At 49.1% G+C, this 22,298-nt stretch overlaps 1 protein-coding gene across 1 annotated transcript in view; it reads right to left on the bottom strand.

The window, feature by feature from the left end:
• The window catches only part of ATG2A (autophagy related 2A), a 2,120,972-nt gene that overhangs the window by 284,450 nt on the left and 1,814,224 nt on the right, over positions 1-22,298 (bottom strand). Inside the window, exon 26 of the mRNA XM_086939522.1 lies at positions 20,653-20,725. Within this exon, the coding sequence (XP_086795648.1) occupies positions 20,653-20,725 (73 nt within the window). The remainder of the gene's footprint in view (positions 1-20,652; positions 20,726-22,298) is intronic.

Below are 22,298 nucleotides of genomic sequence, written 5' to 3' on the forward strand. Positions count from 1 at the left end.
CCCCCAGCCTGCTGTTCTCTCTCTAAATTCACATACATGTACTATAGGTACATAACCCAATTGGAAATGGACTCCTTGTCAGCCCCTGTACCATGCACTATAGGTGCTCAGGGCATAGGTGCCACCAAGGCCTACCAGGGGCTGCAGCATAGCTTTTGCCACCCCTGGCTGGTTCTTAAATTGACACAACTGGCTGATCACTCAGCTGGGGCAAGTGGGTGTAATCACCCCTTGCTTAGATATAGTATACCTATATCTAAACCGTTACAAAACGGTTTATAACATATATCTGGACACATATAAACCTGTGAGCCACTCCTATGGAAGGCCATATCAATCCTGGAGGCAGAGTGCGTGGTTTAATGTGAGATGGTGCTCTAGCATGAGCTGAGCCTGTCTGCAGCTGTCGGGAACAACTCCCTAAGCTGTTCCGGGATAATGCCATACCATATACTATTAAGTGCATTATAATCCTCGTGGTTATATAGCAACTTTGGTTTGGCTTTATCAAAACATGTCGTGTAAGGTGTCATACGATTTGGAATACTATCCCCTCGACAGTTCTGTCGACGGGGATAGCATTCCACACCTCTAGAGGGAGAAGACATGTTACTTTACTGAAACGCGGTTGATTTTTAAAAGAGCCTCAGATCCACAAAATGGATGCTTCTGCCACAGACACAAGTCTGACCTCCTGCTGCTGACCGAAATTCGGCAGAGGAGGCCTGGACAAAGGCTTTCCTGTCGCAGGGAGGTGTTACATCACCCCAGACAGGAGCTAGTGGATTGTAGCAGGGAGGTTTGAAACAAACCAGACACTGCCTGGGGAGCACAAAGCTGCCCCTTGCATAATCCGGCCAAACCGGTTCTGGGGCACACCAGCCCCAGTCCCAGCGCGGCCTCGATCAAAGGGAAAGGGGTGTATCCACCCCCTTCCTGGGTCCCACCCATAGGAGGGGACCTAGCAGGTAATCCAGCCCCCTAGATTGGTATAAGAATGGGAGCAGTGCTAACGCACTCAGATTATCCTGATGAAACATTTGAAACGAAACTCTGGACCCTTCGACATCCTACTCGACTAAGAAGACTGAAGAATCTCCCTTGTGGTCAAGTGACCACCCTGTGCAAACAGGCACCATCCAGCACCTCGACGTCTGCTTTGTTGCATTTCCCGCCGGAACTCGAGCGACAGAGATCGACGAGATCAAGCTTGCCTGCCTTCTTACAGCCCGATCCACAGTCCCTGCAGAGCTGAGACCTGTGGAGGCGACCGGAAGCGTGGGGCACGCCATCTTGAAAAGACCACGAGACGCTGACCGTGCAGCCCACGAGTGACCCTCGAAGCTGTACACCGGGGTTTGAGAAGCCCCAGCCCTGAGCCACTTTTGCACCGAAGCTCACCCCTCTACACTCGACGAGTGCTGCATGGGGCCCTTCTGTTTTCTTTGGCTCAACGCGTTGGCCCGGTCACTTGCCAGCTGGCTTGTGGCCCCTGTGCCGACGGAAACCGAAATACGACTTGTGATTCTGGTTGCTCCAGACTTGCATCCGCTCCTCTGAAAAGGAGCACCCGCTCTGACCCTCCTGGTCCGAGTGAGAAGCAATCTTCCAATCCCACGTGGATTGCTCTTGCCAAGTGTTGTTTGCTCTGATCTTGAAGCCGACAGCGCCGCCGGTGAGAGCCTGCGTGGGACAGCTCGTGACCCGCTCCTGGACGCCGCAGATGCCCCAGAGCCCACGTGGCAGCGGAGAGAAGCTCCTCGACAACCACCTGATTGCGCCCGACATTGCCTGGTTCCGTCCTGGTTCCACCCTGGTCACTGCTGAGTGACCCAGACTCTGTCCCCTCTGCTTTCAGGTACTCTACAACTCTGATCCACCCTTGGATCACACCGGACACTTCTCCTTTACATCACCTGCAGCATCTTCAGCTTCAAGCACCTACAACCTGCGTGACGAAACCAGACGCCACTTCGACCCTATGCACCCGCTTCCTGTGGGTGAGGTAACTCAGCAACGCCGGTGTTCCCACACTGGTGCACACCTCTAGGGTCTGTGTCTAAAGTTTTGTCCTTCTAGGTTCAGCGGAAGTATCCTTAAACTCTATTTGTAAAACCTTTACGCACCATTGACTTTGCATTGGTGCATGCGTGTGCTTTAAGCGCTGCACCCGAATCCCGCGGGCATTTCCCGACTTCAGCATTGCTTGTCCCGACTGCTCCCAGCGATTCCCTAGGCCCTAGGCCTAACCACTGTTCCATTGGTATCTCTTATACCACTTTCTTAATATATGGTGTGAGTGGCCACCCGCCCTCATCCATAATTGTGCAACTTTCATATGTTATACTGTGCTTTTGTTTAAACGCTTGTGCCCCTTTGCTCATAAAGAGTACTGGGGATTATTTTAGTAATAAACACATATTTTCATAATATATACTTGTGTGGTGTCCTTTCATTTGGTATTACAGGATTGTGATTGGTAAAACAGCTCGCTTAACACGACCTCTTGAGTTTAGCCTTTAAGGCTGCTTAGTCCATGCTACCACTAGGATAGCTTGTCTATAAGGTTGACTTACAACCAGACACCATAAGGGATTGTTTGGACTGATACAAGGTGGCTCCAGAATTGGAAACATCATATATCAGGCCAACTTCTCACATGTGGGCAAATTCATTCAATATTAAATGTCACGTCGATGGACTGGGTAGTCTACTGAAAAGTGGTGATGACACGCATTATTTGTATGAGGTAGCAGTCTTAAGGGGTATTGTTATCTCATTACCCCAACCTGGAGTCGGGTACGACTTCAGTTTTGGTCACGAGGACGCCAGAGTCTTAGTGTGTCTCAGAGCGGCGTGCAGCGTTTCCTCTCCGGGCTGTGTTCCTGTTTGGCAAACAGGAACACGGCCAGGTGAGGAAACGCGTGTCGGCTGGCTGTTTAACGCAATAAAGGACTCCAACGGACTACTCTCCCTCTGAAGCTAGGCTTAGGGACCGAATTCATAGGTTGGGTCCGATTATGATACGCGAAACCCCTCGCTGGAGTAACCGTCAATAATTGAAAGTCCAGTGATTTTTCGCTAAGAAGGGGCACGCGGCAGGGATGCCCATTGTCGCCGCTGCTTTTTGCGCTCGCAATGGAGCCCTTTGCAGCCTGGGTCAGATGGGACAGGTCGATACGGGGTTTGAGATGGTCACCTGACTGGGAGGATAAGTTCTCGCTTTATGCTGATGATGTGCTGCTTTATCTTACCAATCCAGGAGTATCCCTTTCTAACTTTTTCGATGTATTGACCATCTTTGGTAGGTACTCCGGACTGGCCATAAATTGGGCAAAGTCGGTGTTGTTCGTCTTGGTGGGCGACCCGCAGGTGGTCCCACGGTTGTGTCCCATTCAGGTTGAGACGGTAGGTTTTAAATATTTGGGCATATACATTACACTTGACCCGCAGCAGCGATACGCTAAAAATCTTCTCTCCCCACTGAACAGATGTTAGAAAGATGTCGAGCGCTGGAGGGCCCTCCCGTTGTCTCTGGTTGGGAGAGCCGATCTCTTCGAAGATGATGGCTTTGCCCCGATTCCTGTATGCTGTGCAGAATTCGATGGACCCGGTGCCGGCCTCCTATTTTAAGCGGATTGAGCCTCTACAGAGGCAGCTCCTCTGGGACGGCCAGGCCCGAATATCATTCACAAAGTTAACTCTCCCGTGGTATGATGGTTGACTTGGACTCCCAGACTTAAGGAAATACTATTGGGCTTCCCAACTGGTGGCTATAAACAATATTATATACGGACCTCGGGCGATCCGGGCTATGTCATGGGCCGGGATGAAGGCCCCTGGTGGGATGATAGATAGGGCCCTGTACTCTAGGCCTGGGAGGTTTCCACTGACGGGCCCGATTGCGCATGCGGTGCAGGTGTGGCCAATGGATATTTGGGCTGGAAGGGTAGATTAACGCTGGCCACCCCCCTGTTTAATTCAGAGAAGCTGGGTAGTTTGTGGAGAACCAAGGGCTTCGACAAGTGGGACCTTATTGGTATTACGCAGGTTAAGGATGTGTGGGCCGAAGATACTGTGCTCACCTTCGAGTCCCTCAAGGAATCGTATGGTCTCCACAATAATGAACACTACCGGTACAGACAAGTGAGACATGCCCTCATCATGCACGTCCCTAGAAGCACGGTGCTACCTGAGGCATCGCCCCTGGTGGACCGGGTGTTAGACGGGCATATTCCCAAAAAAACGATCTCCCTAATATATAGGAAATTGGTCAACAACATGGAGAACCCGTTGGAGCGTCTCAGACCTCAGTGAATTGCGGATGGGCTGGAATTGGAGGTTGGGTTGAGGCGGTTTCCTCCCCATAGGTAGTGGCTATCCAAATGAGGCTCCGTTTTGTCTAATTGAAAATCCTGCATAGAGCCTTAATGGCGCTCACCAGCGGCGCGCCCGCAGCCCGCGGCCACGTGGACGCGCCGCTGGTGCACCGAAGGCACGTCAAAGGCAAGCACGCCTGCGCCCGTCCACGACCAGCACCAGGAACCCTGGACCTCCGCCCCGCCAACGCTACGACCCAGCAGCACTCCACGCACTCAACCCAGGCTGCAACAACAACTACAAGCTAGCATCACCAGCAGACACCCATGGACCCTTCAGCTGTCACCGCTGCCGGCACACCTGCAGCATCGCCAAGAACACGGATCCAGCACAACCCGCCCACAAGAACACAACGAACCGAAGACCCTGCAATGCATCCTCCTCAACGTCCGATCCCTCCACAAACGCGCCACAGAAATCTTGGACCCCCTCGACAGCACCACCCCGGACGTAGCATTCTTCACCGAAACCTGGACCAACGCCACCTCAGGACCGGACATCGCCATCGCCATCCCCCAAGGATACAAGATCTACAGGAAGGACCACCCCACTCACCCAGGAGGAGGAATCGCCATCGTCCACAAATCCAGCCTCCGCCTGAGCACACTCCCTGACGAGTCCACAGAACTGATGGAACACCTTCACTTCAAGATGCTGGCCAGCCCCACTGCCGCCCTCCGAGGAACCCTCATCTACCGACCCCCTGGACCCCGCGGACCCTTCGCCAACTCCATCACGAACATTATCTCCCCGCAGGCCATCGCATCCACCAACTACACCCTGCTGGGAGACCTCAACTTCCACCTCGACAATCAACTGGACCCCAACACCACATGCCTCCTGGACAACCTCCACAACATTGGACTCTGCCAAATCGTGACCGAGCCCACGCACTCAGCAGGACACACCCTCGACCCCCTCTTCACTACAGGAAACTCCATCACCTTCAGCCATACCACCGAACTCCCATGGACCGACCATCGTTGCGTCCACTTCACCTTCAGAACACCCACTATCCACAGACACCAGCACCTGCTTCCACAAAGAAACTGGAACAAAATCACTGACGACCAGCTCATCTTCTCACTCAACAACTCCACCCCAACCATCGCGGAAAACGACGACCCCAACACCGCAGCCCGAACCCTGCATAGATGGATCTCGGACAGCACCAACACCATAGCCCCCCTCAAGAAAAACAACAATACCCGTGCCAAGAAAGCCAGATGGTTTACCACCGAACTTCGAGAGTCCAGGCGCACATGCCGCCGCCTCCAAAAGACCTGGAGAAACACCAAATCCACAGAAGCCCACAACAACTTCAGAGCCGCCACCAACGCTCACTATCAACTCATCAGAGAAACAAGGAAAAAAGCGATTGAAGACAGAATCTCCACCCACGCACACAACAGCAAGGAACTCTTCAGCATCATCAAGGAGTTCGCCCAACCCACCAGCGAGTCTACTGACATCCCTCCATCACAAGACCTCTGCGACAAACTCAGCACCTTTTTCCACCACAAAATCAAGAGCATCTACGACAACTTCGACGAAGACAACCAACACACTGAACCCTCACCAACCACCCCGACACCCGGAAACCAGCGATTGATGACTGGACAGCCCTCACCACCAAAAACACACTGAAGACAATGAAGTCAATCCACTCAGGGGCCCCCACGGACCCCTGCCCCCACCACATCTTCAACAGAGCCGCTGACACCATCGCACCCATGCTCTGCCACACCATCAACCGCTCCCTGGCGATCGCCTCGTTCCCCGACGACTGGAAACGCGCTGAGGTCAACCCCCTCCTGAAGAAACCCTCAGCGGACCCCACCGACCTCAAAAACTACAGACCCATCTCCCTGCTCCCTTTCCCAGCGAAAGTCATCGAGAAAGCCATCAACAGCCAACTCGTCACATTCATTGAGAAAGCCATCAACAGCCAACTCGCCACATTCATTGAAGAACACAACATCCTCGACTCCTCCCAATCCGGCTTCAGAAAAAACCATAGTACGGAAACCGCCCTCCTCGCCGCAACAGACGTCATCCGCACCCTACTGGAGAAAGGAGAAACAGTAGCCCTCATCCTCCTAGACCTATCAGCAGCGTTCGACACAGTCTCCCACCGCACCCTAATACGCAGACTCTACAACGCAGAAATCCAGGACAAGGCCCTCGACTGGATCTGCTCCTTCCTCTCCGGCAGGACGCAACGGGTCAGACTCCCCCCTTTCCTCTCAGACCCCACACCTACCACCTGCGGAGTCCCCCAGGGCTCCTCCCTCAGCCCGACGCTCTTCAACGTCTACATGGCTCCACTTGCCCCCATCGTCAGAACCTAGGGACTCAACATTGTGTCTTACGCAGACGACACCCAGCTCATCCTCTCCCTATCCAACGAGCCCAACACCGCCAGACGCAACTTTCGAGAAGGCATGGAAGCCGTCGCCAAATGGATGAAAAACAGCTGCCTACAACTAAACACCAACAAAACAGAAGTACTCATCATGGGCCCAAACCCCGACGCCTGGAGCGACACCTGGTGGCCCACCGCCCTCAGAAACCCACCAACCCTCACAGACGACGCACGCAACCTGGGAATCATCCTGACTCAGAGCTCAAAATGGACCGCAGGATCAACTCTGTCTCATCTTCCTGCTTCCACACCCTCCGCCTCCTTCGTAAGACCTTCAAATGGATCCCCCTCGAACACCGAAAGACAGTCACTCACGCCCTGGTCACCAGCAGACTCGACTACGGCAACGCACTCTACGCCGGAATAAACAAAAACCTCATCCGCAAGCTACAGAACGCCGCCGCAAGACTGGACCTCATCCTGCCAAAACACTGCCACATCTCCCAGCACCTGCGCACACTCCACTGGCTCCCCGTCGAGGCGAGAATCACCTTCAAGATGCTCACCCACGCACACAAGGCCCTCCACGGCACCGGACCAGCATACCTGAACAGCCGGCTCAAATTCCACGCACCCCAAAGGACCCTACGATCAGCCCAGCTCTCCTACGCCGATGTTCCCCGCACCAGAAAGACCAGATCGGGAGGCCGCTCCTTCTCCTTCCTCGCGACCAAAGCATGGAACGCCCTTCCGCTCCACCTCAGACAGACAACATCGCTCCCCATCTTCGCAAGAAACATCAAAACCTGGCTCTTCGACAGACCCCTTCCTTGATGGAATGGAACCTGCACCCCCCCCCCCCCCCTCCCTCCCTAGCGCCTTGAGACCCTTACGGGTGAGTAGTTGCACTTTAACAAACTCCTGATTGATTGATTGATATCTAACCGGGCCCCGCTTGGTACGAATGGGACGGGGGGGGGGAGAATGGTGAGTGCAGAAGAGAATGTGGGGAAATTGGTATTCTGATGCATATACTTTGGCATTGTGTGGAGATACAGGCTTTTTGGGCAAGTGTCCATGATGAGCTGGGAGAAGTCATGGGGGTGGAGATTCGACCAGAGGCCTGTAGATGTTTGTTGAATATCTGGGAGCCTACAGATCTTAATGTCTATCAGATGCAATGGGTGACGCTGGCATACATGGTTGCCAAACGTAATATAGCTCAGCTCTGGGGTGCCAGCCAACCGCCCAAGTCTCTGGGTGGGCCGAGGATCTGGGCTAGTGTATGTTCAGAGAAAGATCTGTCTATGTGGCCAGGGGTTGTCCGAGGAAGTGGGGGAAGATATGGGGGGCATGGAATAGTCACCGGGGTGGGATCTGTGAACTGCCGGCGCCAAGTCCGGAGCAGGAGGCGCTGGAATCCCCTTGATCCGAGTGTTCTATATACCTGCACATGATTCTGTACCTTGCCATAATAACTCATGTGATGTAAAGTCTATGATCACATGCTATTTCTTTCTTTTTTGTAATGTCACCCTTTTTTTGGTTGTTTTGCTTCTTAATAAAAAGAATTTAAATAAAAAAAAGTATGGGAGAGGAGTTTGAATTGTGCTAGTTTATGAATGGGGAGCTGGTGGAACTCCCTCAGGCATGGTGTAATGTGATTTTGGTATGGGAGGTTGACAGTGATTCTGGCAGCTGAGTTCTTAACGGCCTGTAGCATTCTGACCAGTTTAAGTTGATCCTGGTATTAAGGGTGTTCCCATAGTCCAGCTTGCTTGTAACCAGGGTGTGTGTGACGATTTTCCGGATGCTGACTAGGAACCATTTGAAAATCTTCCTCAGCATCTTGAGGGTATGGAAACATGAGGCAGTGACAGCATAAACTTAGGTGGTCCCGCTGAATTTGCTGTCAATGAGCATCCCGAGGTTCTTGGCGTGGGTGGTGGAGTTGGATGTCCCTCCTAGCTCTGTTGGACACCAGGAGGAGTCCTATGGGGATGTGCTCTTCCTGAAGATCACGATTTTGTGTTGTCGGTGTTCATCTCTAGGCAGTTGGTCTTCTTCCAGTGGGCGATTTTAGTCATGCAGGCATAGAATGTAATCAGGATAATGGGTGTCATCCATGAGGGAGGGAATTAATTGTGTCTCATCAGCGCTGGAGAGAACGTTAATATCATGAGAGCGGATGATGCAGACTTGAGGGATCATGAATGGGTCCTTCCAGTCCGGAAGGAGCAGATCCATCAAAGTTTGTTTCCTTGGTGTCCGATGTTGTGTGGGTGTTGGATGAGGATGGAGTGAGAGACTGTCAAATGCTTCAGAGAGATACAGGAGGATGAGGACCACAGTGTCACCTCTGAGGATGTAATTCGTGGCGGCTATGAGGGCAGTTTCAGTGCTGTGGTTGGGTCTGAAACTAGACTGAGTGGAATGAAGAAGTTGGAGGTCATTGATGCATTCAGTGATGTGTCTGTTGATAATTTTCTGTAGGACCTTGGTCGGGAATGGTAGGGAGATCGGTCTGTAGTTGGTGAGTGTTGAAGGGTCTGCAGAGGGTTTCTTTAGAAATGGGATGACAGATACTTGTTTCCAAGCATCTGTACAGGTTGTGGAAGAGGTGGAGGCATTCAGAATGAGTGTGAGCATGGTGCTGATGGGTTGCAGTCCTCTGAAGTAAGCAGGGTGGGGAAGGGGTCCAATGGGGACCCTGAGTGTTTTGATATCATGGTAGTAGCAGTTTCTTCTGGGGTGATGGAAGGCCACGTAGTTAGCATTGGGTATTTGGATAAGATCAGGAGTCGTTTGGGGAGGTCTGTCAGGTCCAGTTGTGGGCTGAAGTTGCTGTAAATGGCGATGATTTTGTTGCTGAAGAAATAAAACTTACTGTTTACGATGTTTGCAATTGATCACACAGTAATGTAGCCTCTTTACCTCCATAACAAATAATGTGTAACAATGGGTCAACAGAAAAATAATGCAGCTATCTAAATGACTGTGTGTGAGAGAGGAACACAATCCCTGAATCCAAACTATTCTTGGTGAAAAAATATGTTCCCATCAGATACCCGTCCTGTACCGCCCTACATCACTTGGGATCCTTCACCCGAAGGAAGTGGAAAGAACCACTTAGGATTACCTCCACCATATATATTCAAGGTCCATTGACCTCAACAATATATACTCAAGGTCCATTGACCTTGATGCACAAGTTACTTACCTTCGGTAACAATAGATCTGTAAGAAACGTTAGTTAGTGTTAGATTCCTTAGCTTAGAATATGCCCAGGCGTCAGACTGGATCTGGAAAGTTTTTGTCAGCAGTACCTCTGCGTGTCGGTAGGCGTCGTCCTGTGGCTCCGTGTCCATGGTCAGCGTTGTAATCGCCGGAATGACGTCGCTGGAGTACTAAGGCACCGCCCTTGCTCGCTGACGTCAGATCTGTACATAGCTTTCCACGCCAGGAACGCAGAGCCATGCAAGAAACCGACACTGGTGCCATGAAACTAGGGCCCTGACAGGGAAATTCCTTAACCCTAGATATCAGTTCGCAAAACGGGGAGGAAGGGTGGGGCGGTAAGGAATCTAACACTAACTAATGTTTCTTACAGATATATCGTTACCGAAGGTAAGTAACTTGTGCATCTGAAAGAAACACGTTAGTGTTAGATTCCTTACCTTAGAATAGATACCCAGCAATACCAACCCCGGTGGTGGGTCTGCGAACTAAGATCACACCAGGAAGTCCTGGAGAACTGAACGGCCAAAGAAGCTGTCTCTCCGGACTTGGCTGTCCAGGCAGTAGTGCTTGGCAAACGTGTGCAGCGAGGCCCACGTAGCTGCCTGACAAATGTCCTGCAAAGGGACTCCCCGACCCAAGGCAGTAGTAGTCGCTGTGGCCCGAGTGGAATGAGCGCGCAGTCCCACAGGAGGTTCTTTTTTAGCCAAGGAATAACAGATCTTGATGCACAAAATAACCCACCAAGAGATGGTTCGCTTGGGCACCGCCCATCATTTCTTAGCGCCCACGTAGCCAACAAAGAGTTGGTCGTCCACCCGGAACTGTTGTGTGCGGTTCAGGTAAAAAGAGAGCGCACGTTTTGGGTCTAGACAGTGGAGCCTCTCATCCTCTTTTGAGGGATGCGGAGGCGGAAGGAAGGTGGGCAAGGTAATGGTCTGCCCGATGTGAAAGGCAGTAACCACATTGGGTAGAAAAGAAGGACGAGTCCTCAGAACAACTTTGTCCGGATGGACGGAGAGGAAAGGAGGCTTAGAGGAAAGAGCCTGAAGCTCACTAACTCTTCTGGCAGAGGAGATGGCAACCAGGAAAGCAGTCTTTAGCGTCAGAAGACGTAAGGGACAGTTATGGAGCGGCTCAAAGGGAGCACACATCAGATAGGTTAACACCAGATTCAAGTCCCACTGAGGCATTACAAAGGGGACAGGAGGAAACATGTGAGTAATGCCTTTCAAGAATCTATTTACAACAGGGAACTTGAAAAGAGAAGGCTGATCAGGAAGCCTTAAGAAGGCTGAAATGGCCGAAAGATAACCCATGATAGTGCCCAGAGCAGAGCCCTGCTGGGCCAGAGAAAGAAAAGAAAGGAGAACCTCTGAAATAGGGGCACCATGCCACAAATCTGTTCCACCTGCAGGCGTATAGTGTTTTTGTGGAGGGACGCCTGGCTGCCAGAATGACATCACAGACTTCAGGAGGCAAGTCAAATGGCATCAACTGTTGCCGCTCAATATCCACGCATGCAGGTGGAGGCTGGGCAGGTTCGGGTGGAGGACCGTCCCCTGTTGTTGTGTCAGAAGGTCCTCCTGAAGAGGCAGTCGAATAAGGGGATCGATTGACATACTGAGAAGCTCGGGATACCAGTATCTTCGTGCCAAATACGGAGCCACAAGGATGACTTTGGCCTGGTCGAGCAGGATCTTCTTCAGCACTCTCTGCAGAAGTGGTATAGGCAGAAAGGCGTACAACAGACCGCAGCTCCACCCGCGACGAAAAGTGTTTCTGAGCGAGTGCCGCCTTGGAAATTCCAGTGCGCAGAACTGATGACAATGCACGTTCTCTTTGGTGGCGAATAGATCTAACCAAGGCTCTCCCCACTGTCGAAAGAGACCTTGCTCCACGTCCGAGTTCAGACGCCACTCGTAATCCATCATGCACCGACTGCTGAGTTCGTCCACCCTGGTGTTCAGGTAACCTGCCAGGTGTTGAACCACCAGGGTGATGCCCTGATGTTCCAGCCATGCCCAGAGACACAGAGCCTCCTGACATAGGGTCCACGACCCCACCCTGCCTTGCTTGTTGCAGTACCACATGGCGGTGGTGTTGTCTGTGAACACCTGCACTACACTTCCCCGGACAGAGGGAAGGAATGCTTTCAGTGCAAGTCGAATCAGCCCTGTGCGCAGTGCACTCCAGCGATACAAGCAGTCAGAAGCAGCTGGAACTTGTCCCCACACCCACACCTTTTGGAACTGGTAATATCAGCACCAATGTTGAGGGAATAGTTCTGGACAGTGTATCTATTATTATTATTATTATTTATTTAGTATATTTATAAAGCGCAAGCCTGTCACCCAAAGGGCATCCTGGCGCTTTTGAGCTTAAGCAACAGCACTATTCACTTACACAGCATTTTTTGGAAATAAGTGCGTTTTTAGGGCTTTCCGGAACGAGAGATAGTTGCTGTGGCTTCTCAGAGAGAGAGGCAGGGAGTTCCAAAGCTTGGCAGCAGCCACACTGAATGAACGGCCGCCCATCCTGACTCTCTGAAACCTCGGGACTACCAACAACTGCGCAGAAGAGGATCGGGGAGGTCGCGAGGCAGAATACCAAGAGAACATATTCTGCAAAGGTGTCGGGCCCTGATGGTGTACAGCTTTGAACACTAAACACGCGGCTTTGTACAGCACCCTCAGATGTACCGGGAGCCAGTGTAACTCTCTCAAAGCCAGGGTAGAAGAACTAGACCTAGGCCATGAGAGGGCCAACTTGGCGGCCATGTTCTGCACGCGTTGTAACTTCCCCACCAGATTTTTTGGGGCCTCCAGAAGTAGCGCGTTACAGTAATCCAAACGACTTAGAATAGTACCGCGAACTACTTCTGGCCTGGCATGGGCGGGGAGAAGAGGCAGAACTTTACGCAGCATGCGTAACAGCATCATGCACGTGGACGTGGTTTTATTAACGTGCAGGTCGAGCTGAAGATTTGGGCCGAAGATCACCCCCAAGTTGCGAGCACTGTTAAATTGTAGGGAGTTGGCCCGTAACCAGTCCGCTGTGGCTGCCATGCAGCGATGGAATGTCTCCAGCGAGACCGCCTTATCGCCCTCCAAGGAAAAGACCAGCTGGGTATCATCGGCATAATTAAATGCCGAGACACCAAAAGATTTAATAAGCTGGACCAGGGGGTGGAGGTACAGGTTGAAAAGTATTGGGCTGATGGCCGAGCGCTGTGGCACCCCCTGCCCTACTTTCCTTGGTTCGGAGCAGAATGGAGGAAGCGATACCAGCTGTTGCCGACTGTCAAGGTAAGATATGAGCCAGTCTCTTGCCTCCTCTGTGACCCCACACTCTTCAAGTCTCTTGATGAGGGTTCGATGGCACACCGTATCGAACGCGGCCGACATGTCAAACAGCACTAAAAAGGCTGCCCGACCACTGTCGACACGCGAACGAAGATTGTTCAATACGGTTACAAGCGCAGACTCCGTCCCGTGCCCGGGGCGGAAACCAAACTGTGCCTCATCGAACCAACCGATGTTTTCCAAGAAGCCTGAGAGCGAGCGGGTCACCCATTTTTCCATGATTTTAATAGGAAAGGGGAGCAAGGAGATTGGCCGATAGTTGGACAGACAGGTCGGGTCCAGCGTTGGCTTCTTAAGCAGAGGAGACACTACTGCTAACTTCCAACACTCAGGGACGGATGCCAACTCCAGAGACTGGAGGCAGATGGAATGCAACGGTTGAAAAAGTTCCGCCTGAAACGCCTTCCAAAATTCGGGGGGCAGCGGATCACGCGGAGAGCCAGAGGATACCGTATTAGCCAAACTGCAAAATTCCTCGAAAGAGGGACGAGGAAAGGATTTTAGTTGGGGTCGACTGGAAGGAGAAGCCGGAGCTCCCAAACTAAAAGCAGGAGTACTCAACTGGGGTCGACTGGGTGAGTTGTCCGGAGCTCCCAGCCCAGAGCCAAAGGCATCTTTCTGGGGTCGACTGGACAAGTCATCCGGAGTTCCCAGGACAGGGACTGCGGTTGGAAGACACGGTCCGGTCGACTGGATAACCCATTCGGAGCTCGCGGGCCAGGACAAGAGTCAACTGGCCGGGGTCGACTGAGCGGGCTAATCGGAGCTCCCAGATCGAGAGTAATGGGCGCGGGATGTTTTAAGCCCTCTAAGATCTTAGCAGTTTTTTCTTCAAAAGCCCCCGCCAGGGAGTCGCACAGGGCCTGCGATACAGGGACCGTATTAGCGGCACATATAGGGTGGGACATGTCCCTGACGATTTTAATCAGTGCTTGCGATTTGTTAGGCGCCTGATTCAAGGTAGATTCCAAAAAGGTCGCCTTAGCAAGCTTAATCTGCGCTTTGTAATCCTGTAGTATAAGCCTGAACGAGGCCTTTGCTGATGGTAGATATTGCTTCCTCCAAGCCCTCTCCGCACGTCTACAGCTCAGCTTCAGCTGTCGGAGTTCTTCCGTATACCAGGGGGAAGGCCGATTCACTCTCCCACGGGACTTACGAAATGGGGCCACCTTGTCCAGCGTGTTAGTAATCGACTGGCAAAGAATAGAGTAACTTTCCTCCACTGAGTCGCTCAGACGAAAATTGTCTGGTAGTAGGGAAGGCAACTGAGAGCGATTGAGTAGTCGAGACCAAGGTCTGCCCAGTTTTGCCACTCCTACCCCCGAAGTCTCAGAGGAGTAGTCACCTATATGAAGGGAGAAGGCCACAAGTGCATGGTCCGTCCAGCATTGGCACAAGATGTCGGTGACCACTGCTGATTGAGCGTCAGCAAAAATCAAGTCCAGGGTATGACCTCCCTTATGGGTCGCAGAGCGGACCAGTTGTTGCAGCTGGATGTCGCCGAAGGCCTGGCAGAGTGTCGTAAACGCCCCGTCCAATGGACCCCCCTGCCATAAGTTGAAGTCTCCAAGGACCAACAGCTTAGAGTGGGTGTTGGAAAGGTCGTAGATTAGGTCAAGAAAGTCTGATAGAGAGGGGGCCGATCCCGGTGGACGATAGCAAAGCACGCCTGAGAGCAGCGTACCCTCCTGACCTCTAATGGAAAAACCCATCAACTCGAATCCCAACACCTCCCTGATTTTGAGCTGACAGATACCAAGCTTTTCTCTATAGATGATACCAATTCCACCACCTCTGTTCTTCAACCGAGGGGTGTGAATGATTTTAAAGCCTGGGGGACATGCAAGTCCCAACTCAACTAGGCAGTCCTCCAGAGTCCATGTTTCAGTAAGAAACAACACGTCCAGCCCTGAAGAATCAATCAGGAATGCAATCTCTGTATGGTGCTTACACAACGACCGCACGTTCAGCAACCCACAAGACAGGGACTGAGATGGAGAAGAGCCAGAAACCTTCTTAGGCACCAGCGTCCAAGTCGGTCTGAATTCCAAGAGAGCAGCCCGGGAGTAGACCAGGCGAGGAGTGTGTGAGGGACCAGAGGAGGCGGCTCTAGGCGCGCCCGTTGCGCAAACGGGCGCAAACGGGCTTACCTCTGGCGCACCTCCGGCGCGTCTACGGCGCGTCCGGAGGTTCTACCGCGCGTCTACCAACCGGTTGGACCCTCTCACTGACAGCAATGAAGCCACTTCCAACAAGACCACTATCGAAATTGCACTTGGTCCCGTGGTCCACGAAGCAGAGCCCAGGAGAAGGAACAGTCCCATAAAGGTAGACAACTGTTAAGGAATTAACACTAGAGGTGCTCTCATTGAGAAAAACTTTAGGGTCTCTTACAGACCTGCTTAGTGAGGTAGAGGGATGGGATGGGATTTGGCAACACCTATCAGCAGAGCAAAGATTTGGGCAGACATGGGTGACGGAAACAGGAGCTCAGGGATTATTACACAATCTATGATTCCGGGGCTAAAATTAGGTATTTTTTGTGGGGGGTTTTTTGCAAGAAAATGTCTGCCACTTTCTGGATCTCTTTGGATGGCATGTTCTGACCACTAAGTAAGCTTTTGACTTCTTTGATTAGAGTGTCTATATCATCTACCAGGCAGTTTGCTGCAGTGCTTGCTGTGGACCGTTTAACTTGCTTGAGGGCTTCAATTGGACTGCCCTTAGCTTTCCTTTTGCTCATCCTGTTGTGGTAAGCAGATGTCAACTAGGGCTGTCGCAAGCAATTAGCAGGCTTGGCAAAAGCAGATCATTTAAAGGAGCTGTATCATTCCTTCCTGAATTGTTTTAGATATTATGCCTGCTATGATAAACAAGCATTGGCATAGCCAATAGGTCTCGCTTTTGGGATCTTATAAGTATTTAGTTATGCAGCACAATATCCTTGGTGCAACAATATCAACTGTTGCATAGCTAAACACTTATAAGGTCCCAAAAGCGAGACCTATTGGCTATGCCAATACTTGTTTTAATAGTCTTTACAGAGCAACAAGACATTCTCCAACTTACCAGTTGCATTACACTTGGTACTTGTGATAAAGGGTTTGCACCAACTTCTAATCCTGATTCAGAAATCGAGGAAAAAACGACCTCTAAGGCTGAAAACATGAGTTGCCTCCCCCCCAATCCCTTCAAGTAGGGAACAAAGGTTACACGGTTTTTCAGAACACCACGTTTGGTAATAGTGCACATTTTGGGTGATATGATGAATCAGCTTTTTTCAGGTTTGTCTTTTTATGAAGTCACACATTTTAGGCTAAAAATGCCTTTGAGGCATCTGTTAAGTTATATTTGTACTGAGAATATGTTGCCATTTTTATAGCATTGTAGCGCTAACGAGGGCAGAGAACCTTCTATCGAGTTGCATAAATTTGATCGCAGACAGAAATCTAGTTTGTCTTTAGAGTGACATCCCCAGTGGTGTTTTTTGTTTCTGTTTCCAGTGAGTGCCTTCATCAGTTTGCACCGTTCTTTATAGTTGGTAGTTACCCTGATTCTTTGTTCTTTATAGGGCATTCCTTTCCCATGAGTTCCAAATCAGTGCGAGATTACAAAAATATAATTTGAGGCTGAAGCGCTTAATTATCCCGTTTGAGATGATTATATTTAATCCTGTTATTCTTAGTTATTTGGGGTTTTATGACTTGGAGATGTAAAATATTAACTGTGAAGAAGTAAGCCTCTCACTGAGGATATGATGTAATTAAAATTGTAAACAGATTCAAGTACTTTTGTTTAACTGTATAATTGAAAAAGCCTCAGCGATATTAACAAATATCTTGAAATTATGTGAGACTGTATTCCGTAGGTTGAACTTTATTGTAAAGCCGGCTTAATTTATTTTATACCTACAATTGCCTATTTGCGTGGTTATTTAAGTTGCCAACAAAGAAATGGGAGTACAATTGCTGCGTCGTCAACAGCTCACCGAGTTCGCGAGCACTTATTTTTTTAATTATCGCGACCGTGTCTGGGCACGATAATTCAAAACATATGGCGCCCGTGCAGGTAACCGCAAGCAATAGGCCACGCTCGTGCATGTGGGCCTATTGCTTGCGTTTACCCGCGTGTGGTGAGCTTTTGAAAGCCCCTTCCAATAAGTTTCGGGCGAGACCTAAAAAGATAAAGCATCGGTACCTGGATTGGTGCTTAGTGGCGATATCCTTGTTATGATTCCGTCTTCTTAGGTCCCCAAAACAAAGGGGGGTGGGACCAGCCCAGCCTCCTCCAGGCGTGTACGGGCCAGCCCTTGGACCGGGATTCGCTCATGCACAGCCTGCATGTGTACCACGCAATGGGGCAATGCAGCACTCAATAGCATGAGATGACGTGGCCTCCAGAAGGGATTGTTGGGATTTGTGGTCTTCCCCACAACTTCCTGGTGTCTGGCTTCCTGGCGGCAGTGAAGGAGAAGTAGTAAGAAAAGGAATGGAGAGGGAATAATTGACAGGTATCTTGGCAGAGTGCCTACTAATATGGTAATTCTTGGCATAGTACACCATGACATAGGCCTGTCTCTCAGATTGCAGTCTTGTTGGCCTGGGACAGGTGCCCAAACCACTACCCTCATAGTGGTGGAAGGCTACTACCTTTGCCATAAGTTAAGAAGCACGAGTGAGGTGGTGACAGCATATTGTGCGGTGATCAGTAGGAGGGCATTACTGCTTTTTACCATTTGTCACTGAAGTGAGGGCTACGGGTTCACTCACTTTTAAACAAACCGCTACTGGGAGCTCAACTCACCCTTTGCTACATCAGAATGGTGTAAAGTGCTGCACAGCTCCGAAGCGGTGTATCGGTACTGAGCGAATGTGTGCCTGGGAAGGGTGCAATATAGAGATAATGAAGTACTGAGTAGTGCATAAATGGTGTATGAATGTGTATGGCGTATGCAAGTGCTGGAGGTACCTGTGAGTGGTACAGTACCTGAAGGATGTAGTCCTGTGCAGTGCATACAGGATAAGTGGATGTGATGGGTGTATGTGTGCCTATGAGTTGTGCAGTAAATGAAGGACACAGTGCTGAGCAGCACGTGTGTTAAATGCAAGTGGTGGTATGTGTGCCTGTAAGTGGTACAATACATGGAGGATACAATACTGTGCAGTGCATGTATACTGTATACATGCACTGGGTGTATGCGCCCCTGTAGATGGTACAGCACATGGAGGATCCTGGGTTCCATTTTGGGAAACCCAGGCCTGCATGGTGAAACATGGGGAGGAGGTAGAAATAAACCCTTTAGACAGATGTGAGAATTGCTGCATTCCTGTAAGCTGGGATGGAGCTGGGATGGAGACACATTGTGGAGGGGAGGGCTAGGCTCACCTGTACACTTCAAAGGGTGCTCTTTGATTCAGTGAGAGGTCACAAGGAAGGGGCCTAGGCACTGTCCTGGATTGTGTTATGGAACAAGCAGCTTCAGAGATATCCCTGCTGTGACAGACTGTTTGTCAAGGGGAAGAGAGAACAGAAGAGTGGGCACTTCAAAAGAAGCAGAATCTCCAACATAAAACGTCAAAGATTCAGACCTTAAAACACATTTGGTGTCTTGAAATGGACGGTATGAAGGGGAGTTTGAGACCCAAAAATTGCCATCTGCCAAGCAGCCAAATGGATTATGTGAGGAGGAGAAGCTCTGCAAGACTTCTGCCTGAGACCAGGACTGGGGGCCATGGCCTGCCTGTCTCTCTGCTGAGTGAGGTGAGAAAAAAATGATGAAACTTAAGTTATCAAAGCAACCTTGTGCAATGTTGGCATATTTCAAAACTACAAATGAATTGTCTATTAGCAACACATGGCACAATGTAATTTTAAATAAGAGCGTTGGGTCTGGCGTATTTATATGAAGTTTAAATTTGGTTTGGTCCCATTAGGTGCCAATTGCTAGGCAAAAGTGGAAGGCGACAAACATAGTCAATTTTGTACTGTCATGATACAGGACTTAGTTTGTGTCCTGTTAAAGTCCAGGGCTGGAGAAAGCGAGAAATATCATATTACCCCAATTTGGAGAAAGTATGCCTGTGTAACATGTGAGGAGGCTTTATTTCTGATGGTAAATCATCATCATGAAAGGTTTGTTATAGGTTGAAGAGCGTTTTCCTGACATTTTTAGAACTGTAAAAAAGGCTCTTTGGGGTTTATCTTCATGAATGAATGCGCTTCAATTCCACCTCAGTACATTAAAAATAATATTAATAATGGTTTGATGATGGAATTATTAAGGCATTTAGATGGTAAATCATTTTTAGCATATTGAACATGCCACTTATGAGCTACTCAGAAAATAGGAATGTACATCGTCACTTTTCCAATTTATGAATGGCTTTATTGAAGTTGTTAGGAAGTTCTGTTGTGCCTCTGTATGTAAATGGCTCATTGCACATCAATTAAGCCCCATAGGAGCTATTATTACTATTGGCCCTTAAGTGGAGAGGAGGCTCTAAAACTCTTTAGATGCACACTGTTAAAAGTTTTAAGTACTTGTGAAATTGTATTTTGGGATTTTTTTATATGACTAATATTGTTTTTATATTGAAATTGAATAGAAATAACTTAAATAGGTAACAAATAATGAAGGTTGCCTCTTATCCATAAATAGTTTTATGATTGTGCATTAATAAGTTTTTGTTTGTTTGCTGGTTTTCTGGATTGTACCTCTACACTTTATTGAGGATCTGCATTGATGAATTTATATTGGGATGTAGTGTCTCTGTGGATTCACTACTTTGTGTGTTAAAAAATAAATCATGTAGGAGGTGAATATTTATATACATAAATCTAGCATTGTGTTAGAATTGATATGGGGGGGGCACAGGGAGGACGCTTTGTGTACAAAGGGTGGGAAAGTGATGACAGCCAACATGCAGATTAACAATTGGGTGACTGGTTATGTATTAATGTGAAAAGTAGAAAATCATGGAGTATCAAAAAACTGAAATAAAGTTGTGTATAAAAAAAGCGAACTGCATATCCCTTTATATAAGTTCCTGAATGTATCTGAACTAACTGCATGCATTTCTACATTTCTATTAGATCTGATTCCTGCTATAAACGTAGCATTGTGCTCATTGAACACATTGTTCACTCATGCTTTTTAATAATTATTTAGCTCATGTTTTTCCCATAATGTTTTGATAATTTTGTATTGTAACATTTATCTCCCTGTATATCCAGAATAAACGGTGACATATTACAGATTGTATGTAATAAACCGCAAAATGAAAAAAAAAAAATATGTTGACTTACCACTTGGTCCATTGTCACATGCTTGCCCTGATAATCTAGCCAAATTGGCACTTCGGAAGTAAAACGGAATTCCCTGAAAAGAAAAAGGAGCAAAATATGTAAGGTTTTGGTTTTCTCGAGATAGGAAAGACACAATGTTAAGCACAAATAAAGAGTTGGGGTGAGGTGGTGGATAGTCAGTATGGATCAAGAGAGGCAGATAAAGGAGCCTATGATAAATGCAATGGCCCTGGTAAAGCCTTGTCTAAATATTGTACGCTGTTCTGAGGGCATCACTAGAGCGAATCCTTCCGATAAGATTCACTGAACTGAACTGTGTACTTGAGGTGTCAGTCAGGATTCTGCTAGTATGCGTCACGTTCTGGAAGACAGATCTCTTCACTATTCAATGCAGGGTAAAAAATGAAGATGTACAGAGGCTGGTGACACAAATAGTTAACACAATCTTTAAAACACAAGTCCTATCAGGCAACAGCTAAGAACTTAACTTTCAAATAGTGGAGAAAAAAGTGAGGGGGAAATAAGAGGCACCTTTAAATTTATAATCCAAATTATGTAGAACTAGCAGTCCGTCCCGACGTTGTCCGGGTACGAAAAAGAATGTCTTAAATGGTTAGAATAGGCAAGGCAAAGTTTTTTAAAAAGTTCATAGTACATTTATTGTTTCATGCGACTTGCTTGTGCGGCTGCTCAGAACGCCTCTTTCTGTTGCGCGGAAGGTAAGCGTGTGCTCTGCGGGTTGTTGTCCTTTCATCAGAATGCGAACGTGTGTGTCCGCTTCTGCCGACGCCCCTGTTAAAAGTTCATGGCATAGTACATTTATTGTTTCATGCGACTCGCCTGTGCGGCTGCTCAGAACCCCTCTTTCTGTTGCGCGGAAGGTGAGCGTGTGCTCTGCGGTTTGTTGTCCTTTCAGCAGAATGTGAACATGTGTGTCCGCTCTTGCCGAAGCCCCTGATCAGTCCTGGCATGCACACTGAGGGCGTGTGCCTCAGTAGGTTCACGCACTCCCCAAAGAATAGCTTGGTGCACTTAGACGCCCTACATAGCGTCACTGCCAAACGCCACAACTCCAAGGACGCTATTCCCCCTCTCCGCAATGCTTCCAGCGTCTCTGAAGGCACATGCCCACAACAATGCTAAACGACACGGCCACTTCAAGACGTGTCCGAACGCTATTCTCACACAGAACGCTTTTCACAAGCATTGCTTTCCAGCAGAACGCCCACAACGGACTACTTTGTCCCAAAACGGTCTTTTTCACTTGTAATCTATATATTGGGCTGGTGTATAGCCTATGTCCATCTGCTTATACTCACCTTTCCAATGCTGTATCGGGTGTTCTGATTGGCGCTGTACTTCCGGAGCTTACCTGCCTCAAAGGTTTGGGCTCTCTCTTTATAATATTGATATGAATGGCACAATTCCCACAAGATCATACATGAAATTGTTTTCATGTGGCTTAGATGGAAATGCTAATGAACAGAAAAATCTTTGAATGCCTGCAACTGCATCCTGGGAGAGGTGTAGGTAAACAGTGACTGAATTTCTAAGAAGAATAGGAAAGGTAGGTACCAAATTGGGTGATCTTCTTGAATTAATAAGCATTAGAGTACTCATCTATATGCGGTTCCTTGAAGCATATT

The sequence above is a fragment of the Lissotriton vulgaris genome, chromosome 9 (assembly GCF_964263255.1).
Source record: "Lissotriton vulgaris chromosome 9, aLisVul1.2, whole genome shotgun sequence".
Lineage (NCBI taxonomy): Eukaryota > Metazoa > Chordata > Amphibia > Caudata > Salamandridae > Lissotriton > Lissotriton vulgaris.